At 44.3% G+C, this 25,951-nt stretch overlaps 1 protein-coding gene across 1 annotated transcript in view; it reads left to right on the forward strand.

The window, feature by feature from the left end:
- LHPP (phospholysine phosphohistidine inorganic pyrophosphate phosphatase) overlaps positions 1 to 25,951 on the forward strand; it is a 105,813-nt gene that overhangs the window by 19,435 nt on the left and 60,427 nt on the right. The window contains exons 4-6 of the mRNA XM_064514358.1: positions 2,321 to 2,384; positions 3,530 to 3,622; positions 12,999 to 13,090. Coding sequence (XP_064370428.1) covers positions 2,321 to 2,384; positions 3,530 to 3,622; positions 12,999 to 13,090 — 249 coding nt within the window. The remainder of the gene's footprint in view (positions 1 to 2,320; positions 2,385 to 3,529; positions 3,623 to 12,998; positions 13,091 to 25,951) is intronic.

The following is a 25,951-nucleotide window of genomic DNA, read 5'->3' on the forward strand; positions in this document are numbered from 1 at the left end:
CAGTTATCTAACCCGTCCACCTGTCCTGAGTCACTTACTTGTAGCCTTTCACTGGGCGTAAGGGGAAACTCGGGTGATTAAGCTGAAATAGATCTGTAAAAGAAGGCGTTTCCCTTGAACAGGTTGTGAAGGGGTAGTGGCTGAGAAGACCAAAGGGGAGAGCCCCAAGTACGTACCGAGAAATGGCTAGACTGTTATGTATGACTGAGACCTGCAAAAGCAACTGTGGTTTTGCATTGTCAGCTTAAATGTTCATAGAGACATTAAAATATCTTAAGGTTAATTTGACCACCTGTTTTCATAGGCAGGAGAAGTCCAGTCATGGAATTTGAATGTTTTCATAAAATCCACTCGGTTAGATGTACTCTGAGATTTTAAAAAGCAGGTTAGTAATGCCAACGCTGAATAATGACAAAAGGCCTTGAAGGAGTCATTCGTATCTGTTGTGCAATGTATGGGCTTAAAAAAGAATATGTGTGATTAGCCTGAGAAACTGTAGTGACAACTTTTTTCAGTGGTTCAGTAGACCATAATGGGCATGAAAACCCTTCTTAGCTCATGGATTATTGATCCAGCAGAGGAGAACTTGCCAGCGGGAAGGAGCAGTTAAATCCGTTGTGTTGCCGTACCTGACACTCATGACACTCACCTGGTGCTCTGATTCTACAAGATGGGCAAAAAATCGTTACAATTTTTCAGTTACAAGGATAAAGAGAAAATGTTAGGAGCCAACAGCAAAATGACTAATAGATATAAAATAACTGAGTTCTGTGTTACGGCATAGCATTTGTCAAAATGAAGTATGGAATCAACCTTTGTTTAAGATTTGCATCTCGAGCAATGCAAAAATGCCTCTGTAGTCCGTGCATATGTAAGTGTTCGTTTATTTAGTCATTCATTAATGTAGACAATTCTAAAACAGAATCACCATAATTTCTAGAAGGATTATTTTCTAAATGAAAATAGCCTATGTCTGGATTCTCTGAGCTCAGATTTCACGATGAGCGTGCTTTTTATGATCGAACGTTTGGATACCGTGAGCATGAGTTCTGCAGAAACTGCTGAATGAGTTAGCCTAGTTGATAAGATCTCAGACCCTTAAGAAGGGAGATTACAGATTGGATGAATCTTGCTTATCTAACAAGGGAAGCGTCGTTGATGCAAAGGGCCGTATATGAAAAACAGCTACGAGCCAGCTCCGTTGTTCATGTGCAAAATCAGTGTAAGTGATAGGACCTTACAGCGCATGTACCTTGAGCAAGTAGGTTGATTTCTGTTAAAGTTTTAGTTCATTCCATAGAAAACGAAAGTGTCAGAGTCACTGGAGCAGAATGCCCTCCTCCTGAAAATGGAGTGATTTACATTTAGCATCTGTTTTGGGCTGAGAGTGGGAATTGGCTTTGTAATTTCTTCTGTCATGCCACTGTCAGAAAATTAAGCTGTTTACGCTAGACTATGGAAGGTTAATGGCTGTTCTAGCAAAGGTCAAGTGGTCATTTTAAAGGGAGGCTGTGCTGAATAATCGAAAATGGCAGAAGGATAAGGCATAAAATCTTAACTGACTGCTCATCCTACATTTTTTTTTCTGACATACAGAAACCTGTGTTTGCCCTAGTCAGAGAGCTTTGAAGACCTGTGTTAATGTGAATTGCAATTCCAGAAAAGCACCATAAAGATGCTAAACCGTTTTGAGCTTCATGGCAATATGAACATTTTTTAGAAGGAGCAGAATTTAGCTTGGAGGGGATTCTTGGCCATAGCAACGAAGGGATAACATGTCAGGGCAGCTTAAACGATGCCCTGGCTTCCTTTGCGTAGGAGGAGACTGGCGAGCAGTGGTAGTAAACCATGTGGTGTCTCCTTCCAGATTGACGGAAGGCGGCACTATAGCTGCTGGTCGGTGCCAGCCCTAGTCGCATAACTGCCAAGGGTTCTCCATCACTGGTTAAAGCAAGAACAATGTAGCTGCTGTCCTTCATGAGACGCTAGTGCTCTGTCGTTGCCAAGGTAAAAAATTGTGGCCAAATTCATCCTCATATAAGCTAGTTGAAATCCCTTGGAATCGGTGGAATTGTGTCCCAGGTGCCAGATGGGCATCTGATCTGCAAACTGAAATCTTCACCTCAGTATTGCACGGTACTGAGCCTGTCCTTTACTTAATTCCCTGTGTTAAATTAAGGCTCTGGAGTTTCTGATGACTTGACTTTTTGCTGCAGCCATATGGACATATATATTTGCACAGAAACAATAAAATATGGTTTCTTTATGTTTAACTGCCAACATTTTCATTTCATTGGAACTTTATCACTTTCATTTCCAGACGCTATTATAAAGAAACCGATGGTCTGAAACTTGATGTTGGAGCATATATGAAGGCATTAGAGGTATTTTATAGCTCGCATTATGCTTACTCGCTCTGTGTACCTTGTTAAAAAGTAACTGGTATAAATATGGGTCATCTCCTATAATTACTCACCTTGGTGGAGGAGGTTTTCACAAATTAAACTCATTTGCTGCATTCTAAGGGTGGGTAGATTCACTTTTTCTGGTTTTGTTAATTTTTTGTGCATTTAAAATGTGAACTTTACCATTGTTGTTCCTGTATTGGAAGTGAGGCCTGTGAAAGAAAGAGTCAGAAAAGGAAAATATGGAATATTGTCCATATCCAAGCCAAACTGAAGGTCCGTTTTATGTTTGGCACGATGTTGCTAACACAGCTCTTACCCATAACAGTTTACAGCATAAGGCCCTTATCCAGCACGATACCTGAGTGCAGTCCTGTTTTTAAGCCTGATTAAGTCTGTGCAGAACTGGAACCCGATAGATAAGCCAGCGTAAGGGTGAGAGGAGAGAGTCATTATGCTCCCTTTTATGGGCTTGCAGAGAGATAAAAAATTAAATAGGGTGAATGTGGAGAATAAAGCAAAGTAGGAGAGTACACAGTCACAGAGGCTGTGGATATAACACGTGCTTGCAGCACATTTGTACCAGTGTGAGTTTTGGGGAATTTTCACCTCCCAAACAAAAAGTTCAGTCGTCTGGTTGTCTAGGAACAATCTAGAAAACCCTTATTTATTCAAGTTTTAGTTGCAGGAGAATATCCTGCTCACATTGGTCACTTGAGCCATAAAAGTATGCTGGGTGATTGGAGAAACCATCTACATCTTTAAGTTCATCCAGTACTTTTGGTCAGTTCAAGGATATATGTTATTTCTGTAAGAGTGATACTCTCACAGAAATAAGTGATACTAGAATTGAGTCTGACGACTTCTCTCATGATGGAGAGTGTAACAGGCTTTTAACTTGAGATGTTTCAGGAGGACTTTCTCTCCTGCCAGAGAGCATTAAACACTCCTATTATCCAAACTCTCTGATAGTCACCTTCATCTGCTAATCCATTTTGTTATTTAAGGGCATCAATCAATAATCACATACATTTTATATAATTGACTGGGGTTGTGGAGTTGAACAAATCCTTTTCTGATCTATACAGGATTATTTGTGTCTTTTTCTCTTTTTTTTTTTCCAGTATGCTTGTGATATTCAAGCTGAGGTGGTGGGAAAACCAGCAAAAATGTTTTTTGAGTCAGCCTTAGCAGAACTGGGAGTTCAGCCACAGCAGGTAAGGTATCTGATGCAGTGGTAAGCAGATGTGCCATATAGTTATCCACCCCACTTGTGTGTTTTTCGTCATTCGCTGTTTTTCACAGAAACTTACAGAAGGGGCTGAAGGGAATGGAGCTAAGAGGACATGGTAAACCCTGAGGGGATATACAAAGAGTTTTTTCAGGACCTGTGTATTGTATGTGCTGCAGAAAAATACTTATATTCAGAATCATTCTATGAATTATTAAAAAAAAAGTTGAAAAATATTTACCCATTCCATCGGATAACATGAAGCAAACAAAAGAGGACTGACTGTCAAGAGAGTAAATGCTAGCAGGTGGGGATCTGCTGAATTTCTTTGTTTTCTTTAGGGTTCATTTTGACCATCTGTTGGTTCCCTTTGCGTTCTCGTCCTTTCTCTTTCTATATTCTGAGTTGGACGATCCATACCTCTACCCCTCTTAGTGTCTTCCATCCCTTCATTTCGGAAATAGTCTCTTCCTCTGCTTACACTCTTGTGTCATTCCTTCTTTTTCAGCTTCCTCCCAAACCACATTGTTCAAAAGAAAAGATGCATGTCATTAATGCTGAAATTTTGAACTCCAAAAACTATCTGCCAATCACAAGATAGTAACAGAGATGTTTGGAAAAACGGACACGCTTCCATGTTCTCTGGAGCAGATCAGTTCCTAATACTACTACTCCTAAATACTCGTTGCATGCTACTAAAAAAAACCCTCTCACACAGCTTGTGCTGATGAGGCTTTTGATCTTTTACCCGTTTTAATGAACTTTTTGTTGTAGATGTCATGGGACTTTCAGGGTGCCTGTTAAATTTTGCCATATGTAAATAGGAGCCATAAATTGCTCACATGTACTACTGTGAATTTCTTTTATTTGGGGGCAAGAAAACAGCACAAAAGAATAAAAGTAAGGTATCCCCAAGGAATTATGGAAAATGTGCCTCACAAAATGACAGGTGCCCTAAAGACTGGCAGTGCACTGAAGAGATTGAAGGCTGCAGCATGATGGAATTGCAGCTATAATGTTATTTCCTTTGGTGTCACTCTGATTCCTTTTTTTTAGTACAGCTCCAAAAGGGAAAGTCAGAAGTAAGATATTTTGTAATTTAGGTGAACGGGAAGCAGTGACTGACCTGAAAATTCCTCTTGTGTTACTGGCTTCATCATGCTTTTCAAAAACACAGTGAAGGCGTGATACTCCCTGCCTGCTTACCATGGCCCATTTTTTCCCCTCTCTGTAGCTGTGCCCATGTCCTCTTTATTGATTTGTTGTTATGTCACGCGGGCCTAAGGATGAATATGAAATGCCTAGCAGACAGCAGTGAATTACAGGGTAGTAATTCCATCAAGGGGGTTGGGTGACATCGTAAACAACGCGAGAGCGAAGTCTGGGGGGCTCGTACAGTCCCCAGAACCTGGAGATGAAATTATGGCCCTGTAATTCAGCATGTGCTTGGTTTTTCTTTATTATAGAATGGGGAGATGGAAAAGATCTAGTAGACCATCCAATCCATCTCCTTCCCGTTGCAGCAGTGTTCCCTGCTGCACGTTTATTAATGTTTTGTCCAAAGTAGTTTTAAGTGTGCCAAACAACAGGGCTTTAAGTACCCCAGGGAGAGTATTCACAGCCAAGTAGATCTTACATTGGCAGGAAACTTTTTCTGAGATTCATCCGAATGATTCCCTTTTAAACTGCATCTCCTTATTTCTAGTTTTTCTGCAAGTAATAACCAAAATAATTCCTGTCCTTCCTGGATATTTCTCCTTCCAATTATTTGTAGACTTGTCATCACCGTGGTAGTTGTCTCTTACTGGAACTATGTGTTCAGGTCTCAGTGACTTCCCTTGCGATTCAGTCGCTCTGCACCCTAACCCGCTGTGTTGCTCTTTTCTGTACTCTCTACAGCTTGTCGATATTTTCCCAATAACAAGCTAGCTCAACCCGAACATAATATCCCAGGTACAGCCACAGCAATTACTCAATCCATTCATCCAACCAACAAACCAAAAAATCCATTTCAGAAACAAAATGGCATTTGAAGAAAAAGTAGCTGGGGAAAAGGAGAAGAATAAAAAAAAAGACCTTAGCTCCTGGACTCCAGATTCCTAAATCAAATACAAGAAGATTTGCATTTTCTTTCTGCTTATACCAAAAATTATACCAAACACACTGCAGGTATAGGAAGGAAGAGGTCTCTTTTGGATTCCTCCCCACCCCCCGTCTTTGTGGCCACTGCATAGTGGTGTTACTTGCCCTTTTCCTTTGGTAGCATGGTGAGGTTGCCCCCCAACTTTGCTTTGCCCAGCTTGTGTAACACTGAGAATATGTCAGCCTCTGATGTTGTAGAAGAATATTATTATGGAGATGTGTTTCCACACTGGGCTGTGGCAGGACACCACAACTCATGTCTCAGGAATTTTGCTCAGAAAATTTGAGCAGATGATTTAATGTGTCACCAAGCTGGCAAAAGAAAATCCCAGAGGGTGGGCTTGTTGAAGGGGTTCCCACTGACTTCAGGAGAATTTGCTTTGGGTATGGAAAAGCAGTACTAGGCCCTGGCAGAGATAATTATTTATTCCCTCTGCTCTTTGCCAGCTTTTCATGTTTCAGTGCTTCTAGCAACTACAGCTTTATTTTAAGAGAAATACTTTTTACAGATAGTTTCTAATATTAATCACCATCAGTTAACTGTAGTAATAGGTCTAGTCTGTGGGTGTAATTTTTTTGTATTCAGAGAGCATCAGGATGAAGGGCGTATGCACTGAACAAGGAGGTAAATAGTAGATACCACTACATAACAGCATCATGTGACTAGTCACGCAATACCTTTGACTATGGAAAAATATTACATACTGCTGTAGTTAAAAAACAGATCATTGGGCATATGCATAGGAGGAACAAATTGGAGTAGAGTGAACTACCTTAATTCTAACATATTTTCCTAATTTTTGAGTGCTTCATCTTGCCCCTTTAATGTTCTTTAGAGACAGATTTGCAGGTTGTTTCAGTTAATCATACATAAAAATCTTGGTATATGCAATAGAGTAAGTTCTGTAGGTACCCACTGCGTTCGGTTTTAATCTGTCTCCCAAATGAGCTATGCTTTTCTGTGTTTGCAATGACAAGAAGAGGACTGGTTTTACTTGCCTGTCCTTTTTAAAAATGCTTGCTAATAATTTATTCCACCTGTGGCATTCATTTAATCCGTGCCATTGTTAAATCATTTTAGATGAGCTGTTCTTTTGAAAACAGATTACAGTTTTCTTTTACCTTATTTTTAATGAAAAATACTTTTTTTAATAAAGCTGTCTCACCAGAGTAATGCCAGACAGTGGCAAATCTTAAATTTCTCAAGCTGCTGTAATCAATAAAGTTATCATCAGTCATTTCCCTTGATAACTGCTTCTTACTGAGACCCTGACTATACCTTCTGCTGCTGAGATGTTTTCAAGCTGCACTTAGAATAGGAGGAACTCTCTGAAGTCCAATTTTCATTTTAACCTTTCCTCAATGGCCTAGAAATAACAGATTGCTGGTATTACTTTAATAGATTGGAAATTTAAACCTCTTAGAGGTAACCAGACCTGTCTTATGGTTCAGTAATATGACAAGGAATAACACATCTTAAAGGTTACTGAAATTCGTATGTTTTAAGGCAGCTGTAACAGTGGGTGATTTTTACAGCTTTACAATAAAACCTAAATAATGTTAAGGTTCCAGTAGTTTTATATAATCATAAAAAGTTCTATCTGTAGCAAATTGTCCTGCTTTAATGGGAGTTAGGGCAGGTCATACCGGAGTGCACAAACTACCGGTGGTTAACTGATTCCCACGTCTGCCACCGCAGGCCCCAGGTGAGGGGCAGCGGTGTGCAGGCGCGAGGGAGCTGCCCCGGCACGGGGACTCTCCCGGGTCCGAGGCCGCACGCAACGCCCTGCGTGCGGTTGCTGTTTGCACAGCTGGTAGTTCCCAGATACAGCATCATTAACGGTAAGACGGGATCCTGAAGCCATCGTCAGTTTTAGTCACTGCTGATCTGGGCTGGGCTCAGTTAGGACTACTCAATAGCAATGGTGTCACTTAGTTTTGGTGCACACATGCAACCACGCGCCATCTCTCTCTCACTGCTACCATGCTATTCAAGTTAGGAAAATATAAACTACGTCCATCTTAGTTCTTTGAGGATTCATCTTGAAACTGGAGAGATCATCTCCCTGCAGTTTTTCCCTTTTTAGTAAATTTTAGCTGATTTAAAAAAAAACCATAGCTTCCACAGACTAATTGAACAGATTAATGGTCCGTGTTCCCTGTGTAAAATGTGAACACAAACGGGGATCTTTTAATCCTTGCTTTCAGTGGGTGTGTGACCTTTCTGTTTTATATCTCTCTCTCTTCTTACCATATTGCAGTCAGAGAGGAAGTTAAACCCAGGTTTGACAGGTAGAGCTTTTTATTTCCCTTGACAGTGCACCTTTTGACCTCTATCTTCTTGCCAATGATTTTTTAAATCCTAAATGATTTGGGAATAATTGCTCCTCCTTTAGTGATTATTGCCCTTCACCGATAGTAAATCTGTGAAATCCCCAGGGGCTGGAGTATGTTTTTGTATGCGTATGCCACAAGCTGGCCTGGATAGGCATCGCTGCTCATGTGCAGCTGCACTTGCAGAGCTGACTCTCTTCTTGCAGGAAAACTTGTCTGTACAGGCTAAAATACAGCATTGCTGAGCAGACTTCTCACTGGCACTCTTGACTCCTTGGTAAGCCACCCAACTCTGCCCTTCCCCTTTCTCAGAGGAAGTTCATTTTCAGGGTTTTGAGAACCCAGGGCTGAAATTATGTTTGTTTCAGAAATCCCATCCTCTTCCAGGCCTGAAACACCAGCCCCTCGGATTGCTGCCTGCTCAAGAGGAGAGGGCTGAGGCAGTGCGCGCAGGTGATGGAAGACACATTCATTCCTGTAGTGTCCCCTGTGGACTCTGGGGCCCCCCGGGCAGGCTTTCCCACTTGGGACAAAGAGGTTCCTGCTGCCTGGAGCCCTGGTGGTCATGAGAAGGTGTTAGGGGGAAGGAAGGAGTTTTAGGAGAAGAACAAATGAGAGACTCTTAAAGCCAGTGGTTGTGAGGTGTTTGAGAGGGGGCTGAGTGAGAGGCAAGGGACTCTGCCTCTGCTCTGTTTTCAGGTGTGTGTTTTGGAGTAGCTAGAAGACCCCGACTTTAGACTCAGAAAGGATATGGCCATCGTGCCCAAGACTTAGTGTCTCGTCATGGTTGAATGCAGCCTGGCACCCCGCTTCATTTTAGCCAGAATGGTCATCCTGGAAATGATATGGAGGGAAACTGGGAGGGGGGTGCTGGCTTCTCTGAAGCTCTGCATGTAAAGGTAGGATTATTGTTCTCTTCATTTGTGTATATGTGCTTTATTTCCTAATTATCTAAAATGAATCCATCATTTTTCCCCATTTCATAATAGCTTGTTTGGAGAAGTGGTAAGGAAAGGTAAACTCTCTACAGGGGAGAACATCCAACTAGGGGCACGAACATGTCCACTGAGCAGAGTGGGTAAGGAAAATAGTCCAATAATCAAAGGATAAAAAAGACTGATCCCTCCATCCTGTGGTGGCTTTGAAGCAGTTTGTGAGCAGAGAGCTAGAAAGGCAGAGCAACCTGGCCCCTGGCTTCCTGCTGCTCCTTCCCTATGGACATGATTTTCCCAGCTCTAAGCACTGTCCTGCAGGTCTTTCATCTCTTTGCTCCCCACACCTAATGCTTAAAGGAGCTCACGAAGCGTGATCACAGCCGTGACACCCCTAGGCAGGACGAAGCAAGGCTGGGCATATATAAACTATTTCAAAGTGGACTACTTGAATGTGGAACTGGGTGAATGAGCCTTGACTTCAGGGGAGAGCCTCTTATATCCTGCAACTGGAGGGATGATGATAATCCCTCACAGGAACAGTATTTAAGAACAACATGAAAGATAAACTGGGCTGGTAACTACTATATATAAGCTTGCACACTGCACCTGATGTGTTGCTCAAAAGAGGATTGTTTTATATCGGCTGAAGCTGCTCCCAGATATGCATGTACATAGCTCAGCCTGGTTCATGAGCGCTCTCACGAAGTCTTCTGTTCAGCTAGGGCTTTTAGGTATATCCTGAGATTTCCTTTATGTGCTGTTTAGTAAGTGGGAGAGGATTCTGTTGTAATTAGATGGATTACTTAATAAAGATAGCTTTGGAGCCTTAATATTTTTAGACTTCAACGTACTTGATTTGTTCCTGCCCAGCAGACTGCTTAGAGAGTGGGAACTGTGCCTCATGCTGAAGTACAGGTGACACCGAAGAAAGGCTAACAAAGGCAAACCCCAAAGGTCCCAGAAAGTAATTAACAGTTGGGTTCAATCCAGTGGGGTTCTTTACAGTGTGCTGATAGCCCGGGAATGAGTTACTGTTAGTTATGTGAGAAGGCAAACTTGCAATCATTGCTGATGAAGCGTGTGGGTGGCAGAGTGGCGTGGGTGAGCACGTGATCGTCCCAGGTCCCGCTGTGCGTGGCAGTGCCAAATGGTGGGAAGGAAGAGTCACGGGCCTGTCATTGCTCTTGGCGAGGCCCGGAGCTGAGCTTGCTGCTTCCAATTGCACGGCTGTGGGATTGGTGAGGAGGCAGCATCCCTGCAACTGCCTGGCTGAGCCGCCCAGCCGGTACAGTGGCTCTGCCCCGGGGGAGCTCCTTGCCTTAGGAAGGAGGAGGAAGAGGGTGTGTGTGTGTGTGTGTGTGTGTGTGTGTGCACGTGTGTGTGTGCATGTGTGCGCAGAACTTCACTTAGTGCAGTGAGGGGAAGGACCGTGGTGACAGGACAGGTAAATGCAGTGATAAGTAACAGGGACAGTGCAAATCATGGTCACTTACTGGGTTGGGTACATTCGTGTAGTGTAGTAGCACAAAGCAAAATCATTTAATCTAAAGGAAAAGGATGCAACAAGAACTGTGACTGAATGCTGAAACTGGACAATGCCAAGTAAGAATCAGTTGCAGATGCTTTTTCTAACAATGAACAATCCTCATTGTTAAACTACATCAAGTAACTCGTCTGTTGACATCCACAAATCATGGCTGGATGCTTTTTTTCAGGATACCCGTCAACGAACATAACTTGTATCCTCCTGAAATTCAAGCTGTTGCGCTCATTAAGAGGCATGTCTTGAAGAAAATTAGTGGACTATGCTATACAGGAGATGATCTTGATTAGATGATCTAATGGTTCTGGCTTCAGCTTCTCTGAATTTGTAAAGTAAACCTATTGTTTTTTGAGTTCCTGTGGTCGGTGGATCATGGGTAAATTGTATCACCTTCAGTTTGGGGGCAATGGAGCTACCCTATTCAGGCATGCGCTCATTCTGTCGAGGCGGTCAGCTTCTCGTGGTGTCTGTGTGATGATCTTCCTTGCCGCTCAGAAGGGCTGAGAGCGGCGAGAGCGGAGGGAGCTGCAGGCTTGTGAAGGGCAAGGCTCTCCGGTGCCTGGGGCCAGTGATCTCGTATGGTGGTATGCCATGTTAGAGAGAGGTTTCCATGCAAAGGCAAACAAAGATGTGGCTTTTACATTGGCCAGAAGTGATAACTGGATTGGTGCCTACAACAGAGAAGTTCTGTATGTTTTTTTCCTCAAAAGCTGTGGCCAGCTGTATGAAAAAACTCAGAATTCCTTTCGGACTGCTGCTGTTAGAGAAGCCGATCTCTGTTTGCACTGTGTGTGTCTCATTCCCATGACCTCTTTGACCACAGCCTATTTATCAGTTCACCACAGATGGAAAAATGCTAGGTTGACTTTCTGTACGTGCCCAGCGGAGACCCCCTTGATGCTGTCCTTAGTAACCCATTGGCCATCTAAGGCAGTCCCGGGCCGGCTGCAAACGTGCCTTTTAACCTTCCGAGGTCCATACGTGGGACAAAGACCCATAATAACAGACACTAGAAGAAACACAGGTCAGAGAGCTTAGAAGACGAATGGAAGAGCAATTTCTTTAGTATGAGAAGAAACACTTTGTGCAGCAACTCCATGTATCTGATGTGTAAATATGAAAATTATTGCTAACCAAAAGTGCATGGAAGGGACAGAAATGTAGGCAAGATTTTCTTCCTAACAGCAGGAGTTGCAAAGTACCATCGTTGTGAAAGCCTGGCAGTGAAGTTTATAAAGTAGGAGGCTAATTCAGCAAGGTGAAGATCAAGTAGTTAAAGATGTAGCTAATTAATATGTTTCAGCTAAAATTCAATTTTGATACGTAAGATGCAAAATCACACTTTAAAATCTGATAGACAAGTTAGATTACATCTTTTCAAAGCTGATATTTAGTTTTAAGCACAGCCTCTCTTCTCTTTAGAATTATCCAGAGTTCCTTGGAAATGTTGAAAGCTGATTTTTTTTTTCTTATTGATTGAAGGTTATTGTTTTGTGTGGATACTGTTGTATGTTGGAATTATAAAGTGAAAACCCTCAGCCATTTTTAAATTTGAAGATTGAGTTAATCATTTTTAATGCAGTGGAGAGTAACCACTTGAAGATTTTTACAGATAGAGTTATCAGTGAGAAAGACCCTTTGGTTGATGTGCTTTGATTTAACAAAGATGTTTAACAAAGATACGAAGTCTGAAGTGAGCATGCACAATGCATATTTTTGTCAGACATGCGGACAAATCCCCTTAGCAAAACCAGAAGGTCTTTTCTCAGTTACGTTTCTTTTGTAATCTACTCAATTTAGCTTCTTAGCATTTGGATATACTGAAGGTGGCCATAATGCAAGCCTTGTTATGCCTGTACATATCATGTCACATTATGCAAAACTAAATAAATTAGACTTTACAGTGCCAGAAGACTTTCTGAAGTTCTGTATCAACCTGAGAGTGGGTTGGGACCAAGCTTTGCCAAGTTATACATTTTCGTGATCACAAATGTAAGCTTTTGACTAGCTTTTAGAATATGAATTTTTAGGAAATGTTTAAAATGTTAACCTTAATTTAAACTGCTTGGAGCATAACATAAAGGCATGGTTAGAAACATAATAGGACTAACCTCATAAAATTCAGCATTTTCTTTGAACTATGTGCCAAATCACTTTGATTTTTGTGATTGATTACAAATTGTGCGGATGTATACTGCGCGATTACATAGCTCAAGGAGGCATAGGATGAATTATATTCAAGGTAGGATGACTTTTAATCAATACGATGACAATATTATCTTGTTTAATTTGTCTGATGGCAGTATTAAACATCAAATCAAGCTGTTTATTATGTCAAAGAAGTATGAAGTATGGCAGAAATAAAATTCACTTGACACCAGTTTTTCTGTATTTCATTGCTTTGACAGGCCATCATGATTGGAGATGATATTGTGAATGATGTAGGAGGCGCCCAGCAGTGCGGTATGCGAGCTCTGCAAGTACGGACAGGGAAGTACAGGTCAGTTCACAGTATACAGCCTGCACTCCGCATGGGTAATCGTGGAAGGAGGGGAAATAACTCTAGATAATGATTTTTGTATTTACCTTTCTCTCAGACTACACTGTGTTCTGATTTTTTTTACACTGCATTAATTTATAAAAGAAAAGGAAATATAGTTTGGAACCTACTAGAGTTTCTGAATAGTGCTTTAAAATGAATACACCGGACCTGATTTCTTCCATGCCTTTCCAGATCTTTTCCTGTTGGTGGGACAGATTTGCCATCAATTTACACTTCCATTTGTTGTTTGAACAAACACCTCCTTGTGCAGCAGTTAGGCTCTAATCAGGTGGCTGAAGACATTTTTATTTGCAAAAAGCATTTTGGAAAAGCACTGTGTGTGTGAAAGTGGCAGGAATGGGGAGGCCTGTTGTCTTTGATCTTTTAAAGAAATCCTTTCTGATAAGTTACTGTTATAATTTCTTCATCACGTTTAGTGCACAGAGCTGCTGTGTTTCTTGGGTCTTGCTTTTTTATGGCTGTATGTAAGTGTTCTACATTTGACGTAAAATGTGTCTGAAGCTTCTAGCAGGGTTAAGATTGTAAAATTAGACTATTGACTCAGAGATCTCTGTGGGTCATGTCCTACAGCTGTATGAAGGACTTCATATGTCTGTTATTTTCTCCAGACATACGTATTCAGCACTGAGATGTCTGGATTGCAAAAGCCATTTCTCCACTTACCATCATACTAGAGCAGGCTTTTGCAGATTCATTCACCTCTTTCAAATGGCACTTCAGCCCCTTCTCCATGCAAGTCTCTGTATGGTCCTGTGCTTTCATCGACTGAAGAGCTATGTCTCTGCAGCTGCTGCTAAGAGACCTGAGCATTATTGTAAAGGTGGTATGGTCCGAGGGTGCCTGGTGAAAAATTAAGCCATCCTCTGATGCTCAAGCAAGTTTAGCTTTGAAGACTGCTCAAGGTGGGTCTCCAAATGCAGTGTAGGCATTGGTCCATACATTTAATGTTTGGACTCTATAACACTCAAGAACGTCCATCTTTTATACATACCTCTCTGCAGTAGACACAGTTCGATAACAGCATCTATAATTTGTCATAATCTGTATTTTTACAGCTTTGCTTTATTTTGAAATATTGAGACTGTAAAAGGAGGGTATTCTTTCAGGAGGGATGCAGCGAGCAGGAATCGTGGTTGCCATAGGATATATGAAAAGTTATTTTGTTAATTTTCAAGTGAATTATCTCTCTCAATTTTCCTTTTAGTTTGTGCAAGTTGAAGACAATTATAACTAAATTAATACCCACTACCCTAGTTCTGATGGACAATTAAGTGATGATTTCTGAAAAAGAATCATCTGAATAAAGACAGATACAAGTATATTGTAGTTTGGTATTTTTGCATCTTTAAGATAATAGATCTCAAAATCAATTATCTATCTATCTGAATAAATCTTGGAGAAAAAAAAGAAAGAAAAAAGTAAGTATACAATTTGTGCTGTTGGGGTTATTTATCTGTAATCTGTATAATTGAATTAACTTGCTAAAGCAGAGAGTTAGGATTCGACAATTCATTTTTCTCTGGCATCAGTGGAGATCAGCAGACAGCACTTTGCAAATCTACGTCTTAATGTCATGCAGATATGGATATCAGTGAAGGAAATGTCTCTGGAAGCAGAAATAAATTGAACAAATATCTCCTGTGATATACTTAGCCCATCATAAAATAAGCCACAGGAGATGCTGCATTCAAATCTTTCAGACAACTGAAATATATATACACATACATATATCTCATATATGTGTACATGTATGTATATATATTTCTTCATATATATGTGTGTGTATACATCCATATGTTGGAAAAGTATTTTCTAGTTTGAAGTCTGAGCCACAATTCCACAGCTTATAAGGGAGTCATCGGTTGCTCTAGACTGGGAAAGAAAAGATTGCTTTCCACTGTTAAATTTCCTGTTACAAAGTGTGGTTGCTGTTATCCAAAATCATATACTGTTATATGGCAAATAAATACAGGTGAGTGCCTCTCAAAATTGAGCATGTGGTGCCAGTCCAATTGTTAGCAATTGTGGGTAAAATGAAATAGCTCCTATTTTCCAAGAGAGGCCAGAGATGTGTATATTTTTAAGAATGACTGGTTTAGTATTCACAGAAAATAAAAACGCATGCAAAGTATTGGGAGAGGCTGAAATGAAAGCTGATAGGCAAAGGAAGTGAGAAATAACAGAAAAATATAATTATTTCATGGCTGGTTTAGCTTTAAGTCTGATGGTATAAGGCTCTACTCTCTTGCACACTGGTATGGTATTTCTTGTTGACGCAGAGCTGTGTGCTACACCCAAGTGCCTCTGGATGGCACCGTTAGTACATTTAGTTCAGTGTTAGAAGCAACTTGTGCACCTCCCTTGAAAGAGAGAGCTATTTTCCAAAAGAAGGGTAAAACACAAAAGCTTCAGGGTTTTACTGTAGCTGCTCAGTGTTGGCGCTGTGAGATTTCCAGAGATTTTAGCTCCGAGAATCTTGCAGCCCAGGACTGGTGGTAACCTGGTGTAACCCCAGCTGAGTTGCTTCTGTGTTTCTGCAGCCATTAGTTTTTTCCTTTCCTGCCAGAATGATGGTGACTCACTTCAACAAAATGGATGCAAAGTTGATCTGAAAATAAAATAAAAAAAAATAGAGGGACTATACAGAAGAATTGTTGCAAGTTACTGCTGGATGCATGGAAATTATGTTATTCACACAAGTCATCGCAGTTACGGCTTTTGGCTTGTGATTCGGTAGGTTTCAAGGGATTCTGCTGTAGCCCTTCATCTTTATGTAAATGCTGGCGCTGGAGTGGCGGATGTTGCAACCTCCGACGCAGGGGTGTGCCTCTGGGGCAATTCTCCTCTGTCAAGAGTCACTGCAATTCACAATCATGTTTTTGATCTGCTACCCATCAAGTGCCACCAAGGGTTACGTGCCATGCTACAAGAGACAGCGCAGTGGAGCCAGGGTTTACTCTCCTGTATGCTGTATTTCAAAGTGACTACAGCAATTGTGTGCATACTGCAGGCCACAAAGCAACTTCATGCATCTTTCTTGCTTTAGTAAGCAAAGTCAACGTCTCCTTTGGCCTGAAAGCCTTTTATAGAAAAAATCTGCTAAACTGCTGATGTAAGAGTTTCAGTAGTAGATAGAAGTGGACAGGTCTACCGCTATGTGGGAAACCTCCAGATGGGTACAGGAAACTGCTTTCAAACCGAAGCTTCGCAGGAGCTTTTCTCTCCAAGGGTGGTGTTTGTGTGCCGTTGCTCAGTTACTGTGGTGATGGGTGCTCGCTTACCGCTGCAAAACTGGCTTTGTGAATACGGGGCGGGGATTTGGCCTCGCAGAGTAGCAGGTGAGTCAAGATCCAGAGAGGCAGAAGCCTGTGTGCGTGCAGAGCTGGTGTAGCACAAGGGCTGCCTCCCTTCTTGTGATCTCGCTGTCCCGTCAGGAGCTGTGGTGGGTGAGGTCTTCTGTGCTGGCTGCTCCCAGCATGAGATTTAAAGTATGGATTAAGCTACCATAAAAACATTCAGTCTTGCATCATCTTACACACTCATGGAGGTCCTGAAAATTAGCTCATTTCTGTCTTGCTTCCTTTGGATCTTCAAAGTTTAACAAAATCTGTGCAGCCGGATCCCTTTAGTTTGGCAAGTTGTTCCATGTTCTTCACTCCTGCATCTCCCATTTCAAATGCTTACCTTCTCCTACAAAGGGACTTAATCCTCCAGCAGGACTTCATCTCAGATGTTGAACTCTTCCCCAGTAACCACGCATAGACTAGGTTAGTGCATAAAATAGAATAAATCCTAGCTGCAACACATAATAGTATCTGTTGATGCAAGTCAGGGTGGTGATGGAAAGGTGGTAGGGAGCAGATGGTGTTTTGAGTTGATCTCAGTCAGCCTGGTTCTCTGACGTGGGATGAGCGGTTTGGTTGGCCAAGTATGTCCTTTATTGGCTGTAAAATCCAAATGCAGAGAGTCACTCTGACCTGCTGTTGTCACCACTCGCTGTGTTCCCCTCTCTCTGCCTGAAAAACTAATGTTCAGTTTCTCCCTCTTACCGCAATGTGGAGGTTGGGTCATCACCGCAGACTTTTTCATGTACTGAGAGAAGAAAATGGTGTTAGGATTTTCAGCACAGGGAAGTCTGACACTAGTTGTGGCATTTCTGTGCACACCGTGTGGAGTCCCTTCATAGCCAACATCTTTCCGATCTAGGGGAGAACATGTACTTGTCTTCCTGGGCAGGGTGCTAATTCCACTTGCAGCTAATTGGCCTCGACATCAAACCAATAATTTCCACAATAACTATTGATTCCGTGGTGCTGAGTAATATCCTCATTCCTCTTTGTGGTGTGCAAGTTAGAGCAGAGAAATTACCTTGAGGCATTTCCAACTGTCTCCCCATAAAATCGGAAACAGCTTTCAGGTACGTCAGTGTGTCTAATTGCAGGTGATTCTTGGCAGGGCAGGAGAATTACTTACCCCTTTTTTGTTGTTTATAGACTTTGATTTATAAGTAATGAACTCTGGTCAAAATAAGCCCTTTGCAGTGATTACTTTGCATGTGCAGAATTTGTGGGCTGTTTCTGTTTTCATGCTGGTATCGAAGTGGAGCTGTTTGGAGCGACCTTGGGGAAGAGTGCAACACAGAGATGCATTCCACATATGCAAAAGCCTCTGAATGCCAAACCAGACAGACTGAGAGAGCCCCTGACAGCCAGCCCACCACCTTTTTAGGCATGAGTTCTTCTGCTCGCCTTTGGAGTTAGTCTGCATGCACCAGTTGGCTGTAGACAGAGGTTTGCAATGTCATTTCCTAGAGGCGCCAGAAATTGTGCCATACACTCAAAAATAAACCTGAGATAGCAGCATTCATCCCTCCATTTCAGCTTTCGGTAGCTCGCGGTAGCCAGGAGCGTTCGCTCCAGCAGTACTTGGGGTCCCGGCTGGTCCGACGCATGGACTCAGGACCGGTTTCAGAATCTGGCACTGTGAGTTCCCCCTGCTCAGTGCCACGTGCTAGTTTCTTTGTATGGCTGGGTATTTCTCTTAGAGCCGTGGTTGATACTGCAGCACCCTTGAGCTCTCGTTACGAATGCAAAGGATAGACCACAGGACTGGGGCCCGAGAGACTGTGTTCTGCTTCCAGCTCTGCCACTGTTCTCTTGGGAGAACTGCATCAAGTTACTTCATGTTGCTGTTCTTCAGTCTCCCCACTTTGTAATTGTCCTTTAAGGGTAATTATCCTGACTTTCTCAATGAAGAGGTTTGTGATCTATTGCTCTTATCTGATTCAAGAAAGCGTACAAAATTTGTACAGATTTATGGGAAATTAGCTTGCCAGAAGTAAAATTAGCCATGGTGGAGAAAGAAGTTGTGACGGAGAAGTAGCTTTTAGGATAACATCATCAGCTGATTAAGGATTAAGGAAAAACAGAGCAGCTCTTTGTAATAAACTCCTAAATGAAGTTATAAAGTGATTCTAAAAAAAAATGGAGGTTTCCGCCAGGAAATAAATTCAGAGCTATCACAGTGTGTGAACAGGTTAATAGCAAATGAAAGATCATGACACCTTTTGCGAAGAACGAGTCACACTTTATTGCTCTGCAAAGAAGCTGCTTGAAATAGAAGTAGCATCCCTCCACCCTCGCTTTCTTGTTCACTGAGTTACTAACCACAGCCAAGATGAACAATTTTATTAGCTTGTTCACATTTCATGGGTCTTGGTGGAGCATAACAGAAGTGTGTAATGAGAACTAACATGTAGAGACACTCCCTTTATGCTGAAACACAACCAGAGGCATTTTCATGGCCTTGCAGTCCTGGTGATTAGGGCCTGTTGTAAGTGGAAAGACTTCCAACCCACGCTTATGCTGTAAAAAGATGTATTATAATTCATATTAGTTAATGTCTGAAGTAATATTTGTTAAAATCTAGTGTCAGCAAGTCAGTTTTCATTTCAGCATGGTAGTTGATAGCAGTAAATCCAAAAGCATAGTCACAGTCACCATTTACTGCATATTTAAATCCCAGTTTGCTCTCTCCACATGACTTTGCTCTCTTCACGTGCATTTATCAATTTGTTGACTACACTTTGGTTACGGTAATCCTTGAATCAGTTTTGTAGAGGAAGTTCCGAGTAAATAATGAGTGTTCTTATGCTAAGACACTGCATCTGTCAACAGCCTTAAGTTTTCCCAGTATGTTCAGAAAGTCGTGACACAGGAATTACAGTTTAAGTATCTGGTGCTTTAGAAATGGCCTGTGACATACTGTGTTCCTGCAGTACACTGTGATAATCCAGCTGTCCTCCTCTGTGTGAAGCATGGCCCGTCATCTTGCAAAATAAAGAAATGCACCGGAAGCAGTGTGCTGTGGAAGTGCGAGGAGTGAGCTTGGGAAACAGCACATTTACCATCTGGATCTGAAGAATCATCTTTGGTGTGTCTTGAGCATTTCTGTTTCCTTAATTGAGTGCAGCCAAGTGTTTACTTTCTCGTGAGGTGACTGTTTGGTGTTGGAAAGGCAGATTCTGCCTGAGTTTAAAACACATCCGACTGGGGCAGGGGGAGGGATGGCGAGTTCTGCCGCCTTGTAGCTAATGTGTAACCTGAATTGTGTTTAGTCTGGAAGCGAGATGGGAGCATTTTTTTGTTAGGATGCAGAGTGTGCTTAGGGTGTAGCTGTGGTAGGTGCTGTAAATATGTTCATGTGCTGTTCTGAAAAAACTAGTCTGAATGCCAGAAAAGAGATTAGTCTGTATGTAATGAGACTAGGGGCAAAGATAGATAAGGGAGGACTGTATCAGTTAAGCGATGCGACGGGATATAATATACAACAATCTTGCCAGTTCCACTCTACCTTGTCTAATGACTGACTTTTCTATAGCAGTCCTACTCTGGTTGGCTGTCACATCTCAAACATTTATGAAAGGGAGCAACTTGCATCTTGCAAATCAAGATGTTAGTGACAACATCAGTCGCTGCTGCAGTTTTGCTTCCCCTCTTCCTTAATATCCACACAACACATTCAGGAGCAGAGGCAGCTATTTTAAAGGTTTCCGTTCCTCCTGTTCTGAGGATGATAAATAAAGGGTTTAAAGAGGAGATGTTACCAGTATCAACTACAAGAAGCAATAGACTTGGCATGTGGGAGGATAAGAGGCTCAGACGGGCTTGATGCGTGGAACTAAATCACTTCCAAACTCTACTCTCAAAAGCATCCAAAGGTAATGGCCAGTTTGCTCCTGTTCTCTTTTTTTGTGGTATCATAGCCCACCTCGGCTGGCTCAGTAGCACGTGTTCCTCCAGCCTGGGCAGGTTATTTGACTGGTGGTGTTCCTCCGTTGTGCATGGCCGTGTACACTCATGCAACTGCATGAAAAAAAGCAGAGCCGCTGGCAACTGCTTGCCCATCACTTTTGTGTTTTTCTCCTCCCCACAGATGCATACAGAAACATTAACAGTGGCTGGAGTGTCCCAAAGGAGGCAGCTCCACCGGGGCTCTCCAGGGTTTTGCGCGGAGCCTGTGCATCCCGCACAACCCAGCTTTCGTTAGAGACCTAGGGCCTCCCTCGGGAGCTGCCTGTTCGCGGGGGCTGCCTGGGGGCCTCCGGCTTTGCTTGGAGGCAGGCCTCTTGCTGGCGGCGAGCACGACGCCAGCCTCCCTCTCCAGTACGAGCCTGAGAAATGCACTCCATGAGACGGGACAGGAAACAGGTCCTTGCTTATTTTTATCTTTAGTGGCCTTTTCTCAATGCTAATGTAATGTTGCAGTAGAAAAATTCCACAGCAAAATAGTCATGGGAGTTGGTCAAACACAGCAGTGTTTCTCAGCTCTTGTCGCTTGCAGAATGCCAGGCTGTATTAGCTAGTTCACCGTCTGACAGCAGTGATGAATACCATACCAAGAGCTAACTACTTTATTTCCGTAAAAATGCTAATGAGCATGTTGAAATGTGCTGCAGAAGTGGCAGAGCTGGGACAGCTGCACAATTGTGGTTTCACTAGAGATTTCCTTTTTTAAAACACAGGTTCCTCTTCTCTGCATCTTTCCCCCCATAGTTAAATGTCGTCCTGGCTTGCTTGGTCTGCGGAGCGGCTCTGCAGCAGCTTTCAGCGGGCAGCGCAGAGAGGGAAGGGCATGGCAGAAAGGGAGACTCGTCTGATAAAGCCGAAGCAGAACATTCATTTCAGAGAAAGGAAGGAACAAACAAGAGAGAGATGGGCCAAGTTAGTCACTAATATAACTCCCTTGAAGCAAATGATTCAGTATCTGAAATTTAATCTTTCTTCTGGCTTAGGCTCTCACTCAGGCGGTAAACACGCTCGGGAGCCACTGTGCTGGAGCAGTACCTTGTGCTCGGCACTGCACAAGCACAGAACAGCAGAGGATTTGTGCTTCAGGGCCATGCCGTTTGGTCTGCAAATGCTGGAGGGTACCTGCAAGCTATCTAGTGACGTTAGGTTTTTTCTTCTCATTCCAAGTAGATAGCAGAGTGCATTTAACCAGAAACCCAGAGTGGCTGGGTTGGTGCCCTGCATGTTTTCAGGCCTTTAGATGCAACGTAGGGCCTGTGTTTTTATCGCCATGCGCTCGGGCCCACGGCCGTGCAGAGCCGGAGGGAGCCGGCGTTGGGTGCGGAGCGCGGGGTGAGCTCGCTGACCCGCCAGCCTGCGCGGCTCGTCCTGGGCGGAGCGGGGCTCGCTGCAGGCGTGCGGCTCCGTGACCGCGGCCGCAGAGGTGGCGGGGCCGAAGGCTTGCTCGGAGGTGTGGGACAGACGCGGGCAGCGGTGCTGGCCAGCCTCTTGAGGCTGAGGAGTGTGCTGCAAACGCGAGGCGGGGCGGGGGCGAGAACCGGGGCCGCTGCCCTCCGCGCCGCCTCTGCAGCGCTCGGTCCGGTTGCGGCTTTGCCGGCCCTCAGGACGTGACGTGACTCGCTTAGAGTAAAAATAAAGAAGCCGGCAGTGCCGGCTTATAGGTCTTCTGTGAGAGCCGTGAAATTACAGTGGCTCTGTACATGAGTGCTTATTTTGTGTACTATGTACAGAGTAACGTGAGAAAGGGGTTCGTCTGCAGGCTCGCGCTCTGCTCCCCACCTCCCATCTCCTCCCCCGGGCAGAGCAGTGCACTGCAGCGGAGACGGAGCTCGCTTGCAGCTGACGCTCGGATGTGACTCATGTTCACACGTAGCCCTGTAACTATTACGATTCTTACTTGTCTGTGGTTTTCAGTCATTGTCAACAGCGTATATGGTTACACCTCAGCCCTGCTCCCTCGGAGTTTGCCGGCAGATCAGCGAGTGCAGCCGCGGGTCGGTGCGTTTGGACGGGCGCTGTGTCCGGGGCAGCAGGGCCGTGCTGCCGCTCAGGCCACCGCCTGCCCCGCGTGGCCGTGGCTCTGCTGAGGGCCGGGCAGGCGGAGCGGGGGGAGCTGCCGCTGGCTGCCTGCTGCAGCGCGTTGCGCGCTCCTGTCTGCCTGCGCACTGCCGCGTTTTTAGAAGCTCGCGCTCGCTTTTTCCCCCTCCTTAATTCCACTCTGACCAAGGTGCCTTGGACGTGAGGTATAATTAGTGGTTAGACGTGTCTAAAATGGGCGCAGATGATTAACTGGCTCTAGCTTAGCGCTCAGTACTGGCCCTGGTCTGTAGTCCTATTTCTGTGCTCACGTTGTTTCTGCGGCAGCCTGCGCTGCGGTTGTGTGCTGCCCCCGAAGCGGCTGCGGGCCGCGTGCAGCTCGCCGTGCGGCTGCGGGACGGGCTTCCTCCGCGGCCCGGAGGGGCTGCGCTTGGCTCTGCCGCTCGCAGCGGGACGGAGCTCGCCAGCCTCAGCCCCAGCTAATTCTAGTCATTTCAGGGGGCGATTTTGGCCGTGCCTCTTACAAGTTGCTTTCCTTATGACAGTGTATACTTTCATTTCACGGCTGTGGTTGCTTTATAATTCCCGGTTGCGTTTTGAATGCCACCTGAAGCATGCAGAGAGGAAGATGCGTCATTTTGCCCTTTCAGCCTCTATTCGCTGCCAGCCCACTTTCACAGCTGTCGGTATACAAGTAAAACACGATTGTACAGTCGGTTCTTGCACGAAGAACTTGGCGGTGCTGCGTATGTTGCTGTGGTGTTACGGATGGCGGTTACGCTCCTGCCGAGGGACGGGCCGGGATTCGTCTTATCTGGTTTTTGCTAGCGGCAGTGCAGACACCTGTGTGTGAGCTAGTCACCCCTGCCCTCTGCAGAGAGCTGGGCATGTGTCGCTACAAGTCACCTCGTCATAAAATAGGTCAGATGGATCGTGCCCAGGAACATCTGTTGCTCCACGTTGTTTATAAAGACAGCTTACCGTGGACGTGGATGTCTGCATGTGCCCCGATGACGCCTTTAACCCACTCCCAAGCTGGGAATGGAGGAGGTGGAAACCATCTATTAATTGCAACACATCAGTTGTGCCGTGCACAGATGAGCAGAGCGCAGTGCCTGCGGTGGCTTGCTGGTGTGGTGCAAGTAGGGAAACTGAGGCAGCGAGTTACTTTGCCGCTAAGCAGAATCTGGGCGAGGGCCACGAGCCGGTGGCCAAGTTGGCAGCACCGGGCCTGTGGGTGTTAGTTCAGAGGCTCAGCCCTGCGCGGGACACTGCGCTTTGTGCGTTGCTGCCGCCGCGGCTTGGCCCCACGCGCCGAAGCGGCGTTTCTCCCCCGAGTCCTCCCTGTCCCCCGGCACCCCAGGAGCTGCCAGTTTGCGGTTTGTAGCGGGGGAGATGTCTTTCTCGCGGTGTGAGCTTCCAGAGCACTACAGGGCACATAATGCAACCGGCAGAAGACTCCAAAGCGCCAGATCAAATGCAAACCCTTGCTTTGGATTTACAATTGCAGTTTGTAGAGGGTGGGAGCTTCAAGTGTTTTTCCTCTCTGTGTGAGCTGCCAGCGTGCTGCGCTGAGCAAAGCAGCTGCAGCCTTCCTTGAAAAGAGGCTCCTGTACTGGAGCGCCCCGAAACCTGCCACAAAGTGCAGCTTTGTTTGAACCCTGACAGACATTTGCAGTTGAATAACATTAGCTGTTAGGCTCAGCTATTGGCTGCGTGACACTGAAATCGGGCCTAAAAATAGGAGAATGTCTGACCCTGAAGTGAAGAATTTTCACTCATAACCCAGCCTGGCGTCTGCCCAAGCTGACATCATCTGGAGGGGAAGTTGGAAAAGCTTTCAAAACCCTGCTTTCCGCAAAGGAACTCTAAACACTTGTGTCAACTCTTAATCAGGCAGCACGTTTGCAGTGACCGTGAAGCAAAGGATGGAGGGAGTGAAGAAGAAAAGAACCAAAAACGGAGGAGGAGGAGGATAGAAGCAACATGTCAGGAAAAGGCTTTGGGAGCGTTGTGTAGGCGTGCATCTAGGGGAGATGACAGGAGAAAAAAGGTCCAATTCAGGCCTTTGCATGTGAGCAGAAAGGTGCATCCCAGCCGCCCAAGGGCAGGCACGGTGCTTCTCAGCCTCTGCAAACGCCTGCCTGTGGCAGGGCTAACGCGGCAGCTTCTGCGCTCCTCTCCTCCAGCGAAGGCAGGACGGGCTTGGAGGGATGTTGCTACGCACTACCAGTCCTGTCGCCTGTGGCATCTCTGGAGATACTGTCACAAGTTACCTGAGCTGGACTCTGTTCAAAGCATGGGAGGAACCAAAGCAGAGCCTGTCCCATAAATGTGACAGAGAGGGTTTTGGTTTTTTAGCTATGCTGGAAGGTGTTGAGATACAGTTGAGGTTGCAACCTGTGGCCCATGTGGGCTCTCAGATCTCCGCCTAGGCATGGGAGTAATGCCAGACCCTGTGGTGGTGTGAGTGTGCGCGAATTAGAGGTCAGAGTGCTTGGATAGTACTGGATGATCTGTCTAGATTTCAGTGCTTTGATATTTGAAAGCGGCTTTGCCAGGCCTAGCTTTCAGGGCTTTGATCAAAATCTGTGTTCAAGTAGCTAGAATGACCTTGTTCTTGTTATTCTAAATCCAAACCTACTATTGCTTGAACCTTATTCTTCATATTTATGTGCTGAGCTTCTTTGTCTCTTTTAAAAATGATAGTGTATAAAAAAAAATGTGGTAGGCAGTTTTCCTCTGAAATCCCTGCAGCAAACTCGCTGTCTTCTTCCCAGTGGGTGCTATGACATGACTCCTTTGCTTTTCCTCTAAGGAGGAAGCGTTTACACGTGTGCTGTCAGAGTGCATCCTAGAAGCTGTAGAGCTTTTCAGATGGTGAGAGGTAAGTGTAATATTTGTATTGGTGTCTCCATTATCCATTTTTCCTTCTGCCTTTTAAATTCACATTACATATTTATAATGCTGTTATAGCAAAGATGCCCAAAGCACAACCTTGGGCAGTATTTTGTCTCTGAGTCCCAAATGAAGCTAAAAAACCTGCTGTTGCTTGGTAAACACTACATCAAGAGCCAATTTCATAAATACTGCTGGCCACTTCTAACCAGCAATAAGAGAAAAAGAGAAGTGGGGGAAAATAGTATCACACCAATAGATAATCTAATATTGAAATTTTAACCAAATGAACCAGTTTATTTGGTTAGAGACTGAGACAGGTTTTTCAAGCATGCAAGCCCTTCTTCAGGTTTTCATGTCTGGGATCATCACAACAGAGAAGCTCCTGCTAGAGACGAGCAAACCCTCTGCCAGTTTAAAGACATCTGCCATAGCAACACACACAAACTAGCTGCTTTTCACTTATTCAGCCTTTGGTTAGGATTTGTCTGACTAAGCATGAGAATATTTCTGGTTGTCTGCTAGGAAATGACCAGGCTGTGGTCACAAAGAT

Source organism: Dromaius novaehollandiae, chromosome 6 (assembly GCF_036370855.1).
Source record: "Dromaius novaehollandiae isolate bDroNov1 chromosome 6, bDroNov1.hap1, whole genome shotgun sequence".
Classification (NCBI taxonomy): Eukaryota; Metazoa; Chordata; class Aves; order Casuariiformes; family Dromaiidae; genus Dromaius; species Dromaius novaehollandiae.